The 13677-nt window shown below is 41.6% G+C and overlaps 1 protein-coding gene across 4 annotated transcripts in view; it reads left to right on the top strand.

Annotated features, from left to right (window-relative positions):
• Positions 1-13677, top strand: part of Tnip3 (TNFAIP3 interacting protein 3) — a 76001-nt gene that overhangs the window by 35856 nt on the left and 26468 nt on the right. For all 4 annotated transcript variants that reach the window (XM_042692984.1, XM_042692985.1, XM_042692986.1 and 1 more), the window contains 4 exons: positions 6023-6100; positions 7943-8023; positions 11060-11125; positions 12390-12533. In XM_042692984.1, coding sequence (XP_042548918.1) covers positions 6023-6100; positions 7943-8023; positions 11060-11125; positions 12390-12533 — 369 coding nt within the window. The remainder of the gene's footprint in view (positions 1-6022; positions 6101-7942; positions 8024-11059; positions 11126-12389; positions 12534-13677) is intronic.

Raw genomic sequence — 13677 nt, 5'->3', positions numbered from 1 at the left:
TTTCTTTCATATGCACAGTACAGAAATTGCATGCTGCACTGAAATAATTTTCCTTGCTTAAATCTCACTTCTTCCTGAAGGGCTGTATTTATGTACATATGTATTTTCTTCATGCTGGTACTGGGACTTGAGCTCAGGGTTTTTGTACTCTTGTTTAAGGTATTTTTGCTCAAGGCTGTACTCTACCATATTAGCCAGACCTTCCATTCTAGCTTTTTGCTAGTTACGTGGATATGAGTCTCTACCTAGGCTGTCTTCAAACTAATATCCTGAGATCTCAGCCTCCTGAGTAGTTAGGATTAGGGGCATGAGCCACTTGTGCTTGGCTGGCTGTCTTTACAACACCTGTGACTTTTCAGCCTTCATCTTTAGTGGACTTCCAACATATCTTCCCCAAAAGAAGTTTCCAAAAGAAACTTCAAATATTTGATTTCTTGAGTGAACACAGCTCAATTTGCTGATGGCTTCCATGCTGAATTATTAATTACACAATAGCAGCCTGAAGAAGAAACCAAAGCAGAACCAAACAGAAAGTGTGTATGTGCTTAACAACTAAAAAAGAAAGAAAGCAAGAGAGTAAAATGTCAGCCGGTGCCGGAGAGTGTCTTTGTCTCCCCTGAGTGAAGGCAGCATAAGAATGATGGATTTTTCATGCAGAAGCTGAAAAGGAACTTCATTATGTCTTCATGAGATGGGAAGGGTGGAACTGAACAAAACAAATACTATTTCATGAGAAAGTGTGAGAAATACGCCCAGTTCCCTTTTCTTTTTCTCAACGAGTATTGCCAAGAATAAGTAAAGGAGGGAGAATTACCACAAGAGAAGTGAATAGACTGAATCACTACTTGAGGAAATGAAAAAGTAATTGAGTGCGCGTGTTACCCGGTCTTGAACTTAAGGCCTGGGTGCTATCCCTGAGCTCTTTTTGTTCAAGGATAATGCTCTACCATGTGAGCCTCAGCTCCACTTCCAGTTTTATGGGGGTAGTTTATTGGAGTCTCACAGATTTTCCTGCCTGGGCTAGCTTTGAACTATGATCCTCTGATTTCAGCCTCCTGAGTAGCTAGAATTACCTGCATGAGCCATGGGTGCTGGCCCTGGAAAAGCATTATTGATGAGCATAAGGAGCTCCATCAGAATGAAAGTAATATCCTTAGAGAGTAGAAGTAGCAGTTGGTGAGTAGAGTCCTTTAAAGTCTTATAGGCAAGGGGGAAAGAACTGTCCTAGAGCAAAATGCAAAAGAAAATGCACTTCTAGGTCAACAGATGCATCTCCAGGGATTCTAAGACTGCAGCAGCGAAAACTGTGAGGAAAATACAGCCTCAGTCCTCTTATCTATGACTCCTGCATGACTGGGATTGCAGACACTCCACACTACATCCAGCTTATTTGTTTAGATGGGTTCTTGCTCACATTTTGCCTGGCTAGTCTTGAAACGTGATTCTCTTAATCTGCCTCCCACCAAGCTTCCTGCATGAGCTACTGTGCCCTGCCCAGGGGATAGGTTTTTAGACAGGTAGAGAAAGATGGTAATTATGAAGCAGATGATAAGTTGGTTAGTTACTCTTTTCCAAGCACCTGGGGAATTGGTCAAGTGTTTTGATTGTCATGAGCTACTAAGTATTTTCGCTATTGTTCTGGCTAATAGTCATTGCTGTTTCCTATCTTTTCCATTTGGTATATAACATACATCTCCAGTTTATTTTTACTGAAAATCTTCCATCATGCAATTCCTTCACTCAAGGTGTGGCGAGTGTGGGGGGGCGGAGGAGGCTTCAGTTCTTCCATGTGAACCTATGACATGAGGTCAAAAGTTTGACAATACATAGTTTGATGCCAGTGGCTCAAACCTGTAATCCCAGCTGGTCAGAGGCTGAGATCTCAGAATTGTGGTTCAAAGCCAGCCCAAGCAGAAAAGTTCCTATGAGATTCTCATCTCTAATTAACCATCAAAACAGACAAAAGTGGAACTGTGACTCAAGTGGTAGTGTACTAGTCTGGAGTGAAAAAGCTCAGGGACAATGTGCAGGCCCTGAGTTCAATCCCCCTGCACAAAATGAAATTAGAAAAAAAAAATCACATACATAGATTCAGAAAGATTTTTTTCTTTTTTTTTTATTCTTATACTTCCTTTATTTTTCCCCTACCATCCCTTTCCTCCCTACCTCCCCAACTCTTCCCTCCCCCTCCCACTGCAAAGTTGTAAAGTTCGTTTTCAACATAGTGTCTTGTACATCTCATTGTTACAATGGGTCAGCCTGTATCCTTATTTCAGCATTGTGTTATTTCCCTTCCTCTCCCCAAATTAGAAAAACGTATATACAAGATGCAGGACACCAGAATCATTACATGACAACAAGGGTTTTACCATGGGGGAAGAACATACAAAGAAACAAAAAAAATCACATAGGACATTATAAGTACATTAAAAAGAACAGCAAGAAAGATAAAACCTCTTGTGTCCCTATCTTGGGGTTCATTTCGCTTAGCATCAGGTTATATGGTCATATATACAGAGCTTTTGACCGCTTCTGCTTGTCCTAGACATATACTAGTTGTTGCAGATAAGGGAAACCATGGGACCTATGTTTCTTTGAGTCTAGCTTATTTCACTTAATAGAATTTTTTCCAAGTCTCAGAAAGATTTTCAAAAGGACATTAAAGAAAACTCTTTTCTCCTTTTCTTTCCTTCCTTTCTTTCCTTCCCTTCCTCCCTCCCTTCCTCCCTTTCACTCTTTCTCTCTCTCCCTCCCTTCCTTCCTTCCTTCCTTCCTTCCTTCCTTCCTCCTCTTCCCTCTTTCTTTCTTCCTTTCTTTTTCTCTTTCTTTCCTTCCTTCTTTCTCTCTTTCTCTCTCTCTTTCTCTCTTTCTCTCTCTCTTTCTTTCTCTCTTTCTCTCTTTTTCTTTCTCTTTCTTCCTTTCTTCCTTCCTTCCTTCCTTTCTTTCCTTCCTTCCTTCCTTCCTTCCTTCCTTCCTTCCTTCCTTCCTTCCTTCCTTCCTTCCTTCCTTCCTTCCTTCCTTCCTTTCTTTCTTTCTTTCTTTCCCAGGATTTGATCAGAGTCTTGTGATTTTGCCTGGCTTTTTCCTAAAAGCTGGTACACTAGTACTTGTGCTACCATCTCCAGTCTGGCCTTTTGCTGGCTAAATGAAGTCACATGGACTTTTCTGCTTAGGCTGGATTTGAATTTCAGTCCTCCAGCTCTCTGCCTCTTGAGTGGCTACCCATGCCTTGCTAATCCATTGCTTTCTTCCTAGATTACTCTAGAAAAAATTGCTAGCGATTAAGATGATAGTTATAGACCAGTGAATAGTAATTCTTCTTTTTTTCTTTCTTCATTCCTTTCGTATTTCTATAAAGCCTTTTTTTTACTTCATCTACATATATTTTAGCTATTTCAGAAAAAAGGAATCTTCACAATTACTTCTGTTTTTCTGAGCATTATCTGTATTTCACGAAACTTCTCCTGAAACTTGAGATATGTGACACTCGTGCCATGGGTGGATGGGTGTGAGACAATCAAGACACAGGAATCAGATTGTGATCGATTTCCCGGGGTGGCCTATGAAGGGTTCATTTTTTTAATATATATATTTTTTATTGTAAAGATACTGTACAGAGGGGTTACAGTTACATGAGAAAGGTAATGAGTACACTTCCTATGGAGCATTGTTACCTCCTCCTTTGTTTTTCCCCTGCCATCCCTCCCCTCCCTACCTCCCCAACTCCTCTCTCCCCACCCCCCAAAGTTGTAAAGATAGTTTTCAACAGTGTCCTGAACATCTCATTGTTACAACCATGGGTCAACTTGTATGAAGGGTTTATTATTATTTTTTGTCTAATCTAACTAGAGGTCCTTCAAGAACTTGATTGTTATTATTTTGTTCTGCAAGTCCTGGGGTTTCAACCCAGGGCCTGAGCCCTGTCCCTGAGCTTTTGTGTTCAAGGCTAGGAATTCACTGCTCCAGCACAGCTCCACTTTCAGTTTTTTGGTGGTTCATTGGAAATGAGAGGCTCATGCACTTTCCTGCCAGGGCTGGCTTCAAACTGTGATGGTCAGAAATCAGCCTCCTGCGTAGCTAGGATTACAAGTATGAGCCACTGGCAAAAAAAAAAAAAAAAAAGTACTTTCAAACCATTTGTGTAAGCTAATATGGTTACATCTACTGGGTTTTTATAATCTAATATGAAGATAAACCTACTGAATTTTGAGCTGTATATAACCCATACATACATACATATATAATATATATATATGTATGTGTATATATATATATATATATATATAGTGTGTGTGTGTGTGTGTGTGTGTGCGCGCGCGCGCATTGGAAGAAATTTTTGTTTACATTAGAATTTATTTCCCTCTCTGATGAGCAGATTTTAGGGTTGTTAAAGTGCTAGTCTCCAGGAAATCTCTCTCCCCTAAAATCGCAAAATATATGAGTCATACTTCCTCTAAGAACCCCAAATGAACAGTTTGATTCCCATTTGTGTTTTTTGATTTTCACTTAAAGCAACACACTCCTTTTCACTCATGTTTATCTCCAAAACAGATCATGAAAATAGCAGGATTTTCACTCACACACTAGCTGACGGTCTACAAATTCAGCACCTACTACAGACCATGGTTAGCAGGCAGCTCTGTGATGGGGTACTGTTAATACAGACATGAATACTGGAAACAAAAAGCACACCAACATTGTTGGGGTTGGAGGTGTGACTCAGGTGGTAGAGCACCAGCCAATGAGCAAAAGCATCAGATACTAATTTTGAACAAACAGAAAATACAATTAAAAAACCACAAGTGTGGTGTTTGTGGAAGAAGACAAGATAAGGCCAAAGGACATTAGCTGGGTTTTACAGATCACCAGGTTAGAGGAAAGCCTAAGAAGGGGCGTTCAGGAGCCCTGGGTATGGACAGTATGAGTTACTTCAGGACATGGAGATAATTCAGAGAACAGGGACACAGGGAAGAGTAAGGGAGAGAAGAGAGAAGGCTGGATCTTGGACATAGCTCACTTAGGCTTTATCCTACAAATACGTAGCTATCCCCATGAAAAATTCCAGTAAGGTAATGAATTATAAATTCTATTCCTTTTCAGCACCACATTCTTCCCTCGTTTGCATTTCTTGCATCTTTCAATTATGCAATTATGGCTCATTCATTTAGTGCCAAGTATCTGTCATTTTCATGCTCTGCCTTTTTAATATGCCATGACCAAAAGCTGTTATCAAATGACAGCAGCTAGTCATTAGAGCAGAAAAAAAATTTAATTTCCAATGTCTGGATGACCTTGATCAATGAAAGAAAGATAGTTTTCCATTTAAGAATCAAAATTAATCCTTCTGCCAGTTCAGAGGGTGAGATTTGCAAACAATGACTTAAAAAAAATTGCAATAAGTTCTTTTCTTAGTTCTGTCAGAATTGGTAACATGTATAGAATTCTGCATGACTCATTAAGTACTATACCTCAAAATGTACATTTAGAATCTATTGCCAGAAAGTCATGACTTAGGGAAATAAGTAGTGGAGCTGTCAAAAAAAAAAAATCAGCTGTTATCTAACTGCTCTGGGAAAGGCAATAAATGCATGCAGGTAAGTTACCGAGGAAAGATTCGTTTGATGAGACCTTTTGTAGTAGCAACTTCCTTCTCCTGGGAGAGAAACTGCCAGTAAAGAGAGAATGGCAATTTACATACAGAGCTAGGCTGGTCTGCCCAGACCTTAGTCACTGCCTGCTTTCTTGAGACATCCCGGGAAATCCCTGATGAGAAAAGAATAAAAGCTAAAATCAGAGGTTCTGTTCTTAAATGTATTCTGTGTAGTGAACCTCCAGAGTCACCTCTGTTCATTTTTAATGAAAAAAAAAAAAAAAACCATTGTTGCTGTTTTTTTCATCAGGAAGTGGAGAGTGGTATTTTTAAAAAATCAAATGTTAAACGTTTGATCTCACCTTAAAAGAAATCCTTAAGGGATTTTTTTTTTCCCTCCTCCTCTTTGTCTTTTTTTTTTTTCTCTACAAGACACCTGGAAACCCAGCTTCCATGTCTGTCCAGGACATACCTGGAATAAAGGGAGGAAGTCCTATGGAGAATGCAGAGGTAAGAACTTTCTGGGGATCTACTAACCACATCCAACCTTGCTAGCCTCTCCAGTGATTAACTGTGTCATACCAAGAGCAGACAAAAAGGCAACTTGCTTTCTTTAAGATCTGCTGTCTCTCTGTCTTTCTGTCTCTGTCTATCTGTCTCCATCTGTCTAGCTCTCTGTCTCTCTGTCTCTGTCTCTCTCTCCCTCTCTCTCTCTCATTTCTTTTTTTGGTATGTGCCCCAGTCCTGGTGCTTGAACTCAGGACTGGGCGCTGTCCCTGAGCTTTTTGGCTCAAGGTTAGCACTCTACCAATTGAGCCACAGCTCCACTTCTAGCTTTTTGGTGGTCAATTAAAGATAAGAGTCTCACCAACTCTCCTTCCCCAGGCTGGCTTTGAACCGAGGTCCTCAGAGCTCAGCTTCTGAAGTAGGTATAATTACAAGCATTAAGGCATACTTTTTTGAATGTAATATTAGCTATAACATGGCTCTAAATAACAAACAAAATTAAGAAAACTAAGAAAGGTGTTCACATATGTATAAAATATCATCACATCCTAAAATATCATCAATAATTTGAAATAAGATAGAAAAATACAGTTTTATAAGTTATTGTTTTCCTTTTTTTGTTTTAAAATTTTGTGCCAATTCTTATTTTACAAAATGGATTGATTAAATTAATTATTCATGAAATTCTATGCTAATTGTGTAGATGCCTTTATCGTTTGAAAGTGATCTTGGTAACTAATTCATAAGTGCTCTTAAATAGGAAATGAAGGTGGTGCATTAACGTGGCACTGTGAAGCACTGTGGAGTGAGGATGGTAGCTGGTAGACTCAGGTTGTTTTGTTAGTTCATTTGTTTTCTTCAGCGCTGAGGACCAAACCAGCACTCAGTACTGGCAAAGAACATATTTTACCACGATGTATACCTCAGCCAGCAAATCAGATATTTTCTTAAGTCATACTCTAGTGATTGGCTAGATGGAGTTTGGAGGCAATTGTGTTTCCCTTGTTTATTCATTTATTTATTTTTGCTAGTCCTCAGGCTTGAATTCAGGACTTTAGTACTGTTCCTGAGCTTTTTCTTTTGCTCAAGGCTAGTGCTCTACCAGTTGAGCCATACCTGTACTTCCAGCTTTTTGAGTCATTCTTTGGAGATTAGAGTTTCATTAACTTTCCTGTCTGGACTGGCTCCAAATAGCAATCCTCAGATCTCAGCCTACTGAGTAGCTAGGAATACAGTCATGAACAAATGCCTGGCTCCTGTTTACTTTTCATATTGTGTGTGTGTGTGTGTGTGTGTGTGTGTGTGTGTGTGTACCAGTGCTGGGGCTTGAATTCAAGGCCTTGGCACTGTATTCTCAGCTCAGCTTTTGTTGTTGTTGGTCCTTGGGCTTGAACTCAGGGCCCGGGCACTGTCCCTGAGCTCTTTTGCTCAAAGCTAATGGCTAATGCTTTACCACTTTGAGCCACAGCCCCACTTCTGTTTTGCTGGTGTTTAATTGCAGATAAGAGTCTTGTGGACTTTTCTGCTCAGGCTGGCTTCAAACTGGGATTCTCAGATCTTAGCCTCCTGAGATCTAGGATTACAGGCGTGAACCACTCATTTGAGCTTCAGCTTTTTTGCTCAAGGCTGGCACTCTACCACTTTACCCATACCTTCACTTCTGGCTTTTTGTTGGTTAATTGGAGATAATAAGAGTTGATTTGTCTTCCTGGCTGTCTTTGAATCTTGATCCTGGAATCTCAACCTGTTGATGAGTAGGATTACAGGTGTGAACCACCTAGATAGGTTTCCTGTTCATTGTGGAGACTGCTAACTCTCAACCATTTCTCTTTCTTTCTGTTAAAGTATGCTCAATCATCAAGAAGAAAGAACTTGCCAAAGTCTCTAGAGCATAAGATACAGTGCTTGGAAAAACAGAGAAAAGAGGTAAGTTAGAAATATTAGTCACAGTTTCATGTGTTTGGGGTTAATGCTGGAGATTAATATAGTGTGTGTCAAAACATTTATCTCCCTGAGAACAGACTTCACTATTTTGAGAGCAAATCCCTTTTTAAAAAGTCATTGTTTGTGTAAGAATGAATGAAAAAACTGACAAGAGTCCTAAATCTGGTAACTATAATCCTAAATTTCCCCAAACCCTGTGAGTTCTCCAAAAAATTCTGTGAGCTTAGCCCTTGGATCTTTGTATGTCTTGACAATTGACATTCCTTAAGACTCAAATTCTTAGAGGCTTTCTGGAGTTGATTCAGGAGCTGGACTTTGCGAATGTATATCCAAACACATAGGGGTTAAGGAATGTGGTCATAAAAATTTTAAAGAAATAAAAATATAAGCCAGAGCCGGGGGGGGGGGGGGGCGGGGGGGGTCTGCTGGTGGCTCATGCCTGTCATTCTAGTTACTCAGGAGACTGAGATCTGAGGATTGTAGTTTGAAGCTAGCTCAGGTAGGAAAATTATGAGGCTTTTTTTTTTGGGGGGGGGGGGGTGGTCCAGTTGTGGGGTCTGAACTCTGGGCCTGGGCGCCGTCCCTCAGCTCTTCAGTTCAAGGCTAGCACTCTACCACTTGAGCCACAGTGCCACTTCCATTTTTTTTCCTTTTGCTTATGTGGTGCTGAGGAATGGAACCCAGGGCCTCATGCATGCAAGGCAAGCACTCTATCACTGAGCTACCTTCCCAGCCCCTCTATAAGACTTTTATCCCCAATCAACCACCAGAAAATCGCAAGTGGCATTGGAGCTCAAAGTGGTAGAGTGCTAGCCTTGAGAGAAAAAGCTCAGGGATAGTGCCCAGGCCCTGAGTTCAAGCCTCACAACTGATAAAAGTAAAGAAATAAATACATAAATAAGAATAAAAATTAAAAAAAAAACCTCTAGGATCATTGTTCAAATCAGCCCATAAAGAAAAGGCCATGAGACTCTTTTCTCCAACAGACTACCAAAAAAAGCCGGAAATGGAGCTATGCTTTAAGTAGTAAAGTGCTAGCCTTGAACAAAAAGAGCTCAAGGACAGCACCCAGAACCTGAGTTTAAGTCCCAGGACTGGCACCAAAGCAAAAACAAAAACAAAAACAAAGAGTGGTTTCTAAAATATTACTGGGAATAAACAGAAACTGTGAATTTTACTGGCTTGATTTTCTGAGCATAATGAATGTTAGAACCTCTTCATGCTCTGGACAGCAGCAGGTGAAAGAATAGCAATATTTTTACTCCATATATTCCATTCTTTGTGCAATTCCTTGTCTAACCCACCTAAGCACTGTGTCCTTCACATTCTCTTCTGTGAAGCTTCTGCTGTATTTGATCCTGCATGAAATATAGCACCTTTTGGAAAACCACTGCACTAAGTAGAGCTGTAACAGTGCATAAAAATGCTAATCCCTAGAAGTTATATTTATATAATATTAGGTAGCCTTCAGCTAAATAACCTATTACCTAATAACTGCACTCTATTGCTCAGCAATTAGAAGACAGTTTTCTTGGTCTTTGTGATTTTTTCCTAGGTATCTAGCCCTTACTAGTAAGTGTTGGAATTTCCACGAATGTAGAAAACTATAAGCTTCCCTTTAGAGGAAAACTAACACACACAGATCATAGTGTTGTTCCTTTCTTCTGATTAGTAGGTAGTTTAAAAATGCTTAAAGTGTCTGGTCTAAATATTCCGTTTACAGTGGATAGCCTAAATATTCCTAAGTATTTGTCTTGTGACAAAGGTATAATCCTTTGAAAATCTATATTTTCAAAAAGATGATATTATCTGTTGATATAATACTAATAATGTGTTAATTTTTAAATTTTACTTGTTTTTATTATCTTTAAGTACTTCTGCAAAGGAGTTTCAGTTCAACATGTCAGTTTATGAGCACAACGCATCTTGATTAATGTCACCCCTTCCATCATTGTCCCCATCTCTCCCAACCTCGCCCATGCCCTTAATTTATCTGATTCCATTGTCACATACATACATTGAATATTGTGATTACATTCACTCATCATAAGGTATGAACTTTTTAAAGCACATTATTGGAAGTTGAAAGAGGATCCCACACATCCATCCCAGGGGACCACACAGAGGCAGGCAGGCACAGGAGAGAGATTATTATGAGGTTTATTAGAGGGGCCATATTTCCCCCAAGAAGGAACACATGGCCTCCATCACCATCCAGGTAGTAGGAGGGTCTGAGGGATAGGAAGTGAGGTAGATGGGAGTTCAGGTGGGTCTGGGCAGAGAAAGGGAGGGGCCAGCTGTATGGAGGGAACTCCAGGAATAGGAGGGCGTACAAGTCTGGGTGGAGCTGAGGACCAAAGGTGAGCATAATCCTAACAGAAGTAAGTGATTATCTGTCTAGGTTTTAATAGAAATAGCTTGAGAAACAGCTCTCATTCATTAATACATTTTCTCCAATATAACAATACTTGTAGTACTTTCTAAAAACCAGACTCTGATAGTTTAAAATTACACAAATAAGGCTGGGAAGGTGGCTCAGTGGTAGAATGCTTGCCTTATATGCATGAGGCTCTGGGTTTGATTCCTCAGCACCACATAAGCAGAAAAAGCCAGAAATGGCGCTGTGGCTCAAGTAGTAGAGCACTAGCCTTGAGCTGAAGAGCTGAGGGACAGCGCCCAGGCCCAGAGTTCAGGCCCCATGACTGACAAAAAAAAAAAAATTACACAAATTAGATTAAAAATCAAATAGCTAAGAAAAGTTGCAAGTACTTATCTAGCTGACATGTAGCTATACCTAGGACTCAATAGGTTAATAGTTTTACACAAGTGAACTAGTCTTGACACAGTGAAGTTTCACATAATTAAATCATCCCAGATCCCTCAGAATTTGCAGGAAAGAATATCTTCTTCACCTATAGCTTCCAGAATTACTGCAACCTCAAACAATGATTTCATGTTGCCCGAAGGTACAGATCTCCAGAAATCCTTTCTTGACTCACCAAATTGTAACCATTTCAGCTCCTGGAAGTTAATCAGCAGTGGGATAAACAATTTAGAAGTATGAAAGATCTTTATGAGAGAAAGGTAAGTGTCTCTACTTCATCTTGGTGGGGCCAAGTATGTGAAGGTTCATCTGGCTTTTGGCGGCAGAGAGATTTTGTGAGTAGTTACATATGCACAAATGAGGGAAGGCAGTGCTGAGTGACTAACCAGCTTCTTTTCTCAAGGTTTACAAACAGTCCTAGCTACTCAGGAAGCAGAGATCTGAGGATCACCACTTGAAATCAGCCTGGGCAGGAAAGTCTGTGAGACTCTGATCTCCCCCTCCTCCCAGAAAAAAAGCCAGAAGTGGAGTTGTGGCTCAAGTAGAAGAATGCTAGCCTTGAGGAAAAGAAGTTCATGGACAGTACCCAGGCCCTAAGTTCAATCTCCAGGAACAGTGCTAGCATGCATGCATGCACGCACGCGTACACACACACGCACATACACACACACACACACACACAAGATTTAGTGTCAGGGCATTGTTTTGAGCATGTCTGAAGGAAGGTATTAAAATGTAAACTGCCTGTGGCAATATCTCACGAGTTGTGCACATTTTCCTTCTCAGAGAATGTCATAGTCTCTCCTTTGTTACTAGAAGCCATAAATACATAGGCTAGGCTGAGATTGGGAGAGTTTAAAGTTCATGCTGATTTCCTCTAGACTGCATCTCTAATTGGATAACATCAGGTATTTTCCATAGATAATAACATAAACACCTGTAGAACATACCTGCAATTCAAGCACTCAGGAGGCTGAGGCAGGAGAACCTAAAATTCCAGGCTAGCCTAGACTACAGAGTGAAGCACTCTGTTTCCTGTCTCCAAAACAAACAGATGAAATGAACAAAAGCTCTCTCTTTCTCTGTCACACACACACACACACACACACACACACACACACACAAAACATTGAAAGCTCAGGAAAAATGGGGCTCACCCCTCATCTCTGGAAGGCATATGATCTGTCAAGAAGCTTATTATCCTCCCCCCCTTTTCTCCCCCTCTTCCCCTCCCCCTCCTCTTCCTCCTCCTCCTCCTCCTCCCTTCTTTTTGCAATCAACACTAGCACTCTATCACTTGAGCCACACTTTTACTGCCAGCTTTGTAGTGGTCAACTGGACACAAGGGTCTCACCCGTTGACTTTCCTGCCTAGGCTGGCTTTGAACTCTGATCCTCAAATCAGAGCTAGAGCTAGGATTACAGCCGGTTCTGGGTGAGGGCAACTCCTCCCCACAGTGCGGGTCCTGGAGGAACCCCAAGGCCTGCAGCCATGCCTGGCCCTGGTTTTGATGACTTTCCTCAGGTCGCAGAGCTGAGAGTGAAGCTGGCCGCTGCTGAGAAACTGCTGGCCACACTGGAGAAGGAGCGCCCCCAGAGTCAGCAAAAGGGGGGCCTGCAGGAGGACCCGCAGCATGGCTTGCAGCCCTGCCCAAGGCCGCAGGAAAAGGTGGGTGGGCCCGGAGCCCAAGAGTAGCAGGGTGGGGGACTTCCTGTCCGAATGCACTCTCGGATCCACATCTGCTAGCCGGGGTGAGTGGACCCCAAATAAAGTGGGGTTCGTTCTCTGAAGCAGACAGGAGGGGGTGTCCAACACATTTCCTCTTGGTTGCATGAATAGGCAGGGAAGAGAAGGGACCCAGGGGGCTGGGAAGGTGGCTCAGCGGTAGAGCGCTTGTCTTGCATGCATGAGGCCCTGGGTTCGATTCCTCAGCACCACATAAGCAAAAAGAAAAAAAGCCGGAAGTGGTGCTGCGGCTCAAGTGGTAGAGCGCTAGCCTTGAGCTGAAGAGCTGAGGGACAGCGCCCAGGCCCAGAGTTCAGGCCCCACGACCAGACCCCCACCCCCCCAAAAAAAAGAAGGGACCCAGGGATATGGTGGGCATGTCAGCCTAGAACAAATGCGATTCCCGCCTTTGTTTCATTCATATACTGTTGGAGGGACATCATAATGCCTAATAGGCAAGAACGCTCACATTGATCTACGTGTGTGTGTGTGTGTGTGTGTGTCCTGGACTTGAACTCAGGGCCTGGGCACTTTCCCTGATCACTTAAGCCACAGCTCCACATCCAGCTTTTTATTTTCCTGGGGGCAGGGAGTGTTTGATTGGAGATAAAATTCTAAGATTCTCACAGACTTTTCTACCGGCACTGACTTAGAACTTCTAGCCTCAGATCTCAGCATTCTGAGTGGCTAGGATGAAAGGCATGAGTCACTGGCTCTCAGCTCTTAGACAGATTGTTTTTTCTTCCTGGTTTTGCTTTCAGCTATTGGACTTCATGGATCCTGTAGACAAATATGAAGCTCTAATTACCTCTTTTCCTTAGGTATAGTAAGAAACAAGTCGAAATATCCTCAGGGTTAGTTACTACCCATATCATAAAGCACTGACACTGCTTTAAAACATGCACAAATCTTCAAGTAAGGACCAGAAGCAAGGTGGATGGCAGTCCAGGATTTCCTAACCTGTTGAGTGTCATTGTCACAATGATACTGAAAAAAAACATGCAACATCTAGATCAAGTCCTTTGTCTCTGCCATCTCAAACAATGAGTATACAGACACAGAGGGAGAAGTAAAGTGGCAAAGATTT

The sequence above is a fragment of the Dipodomys spectabilis genome, unplaced genomic scaffold, assembly GCF_019054845.1.
Source record: "Dipodomys spectabilis isolate Male_0828 unplaced genomic scaffold, ASM1905484v1 ptg000162l, whole genome shotgun sequence".
NCBI classification, from domain to species: Eukaryota; Metazoa; Chordata; class Mammalia; order Rodentia; family Heteromyidae; genus Dipodomys; species Dipodomys spectabilis.
This window is presented reverse-complemented; position numbering and strand designations above follow the sequence as displayed.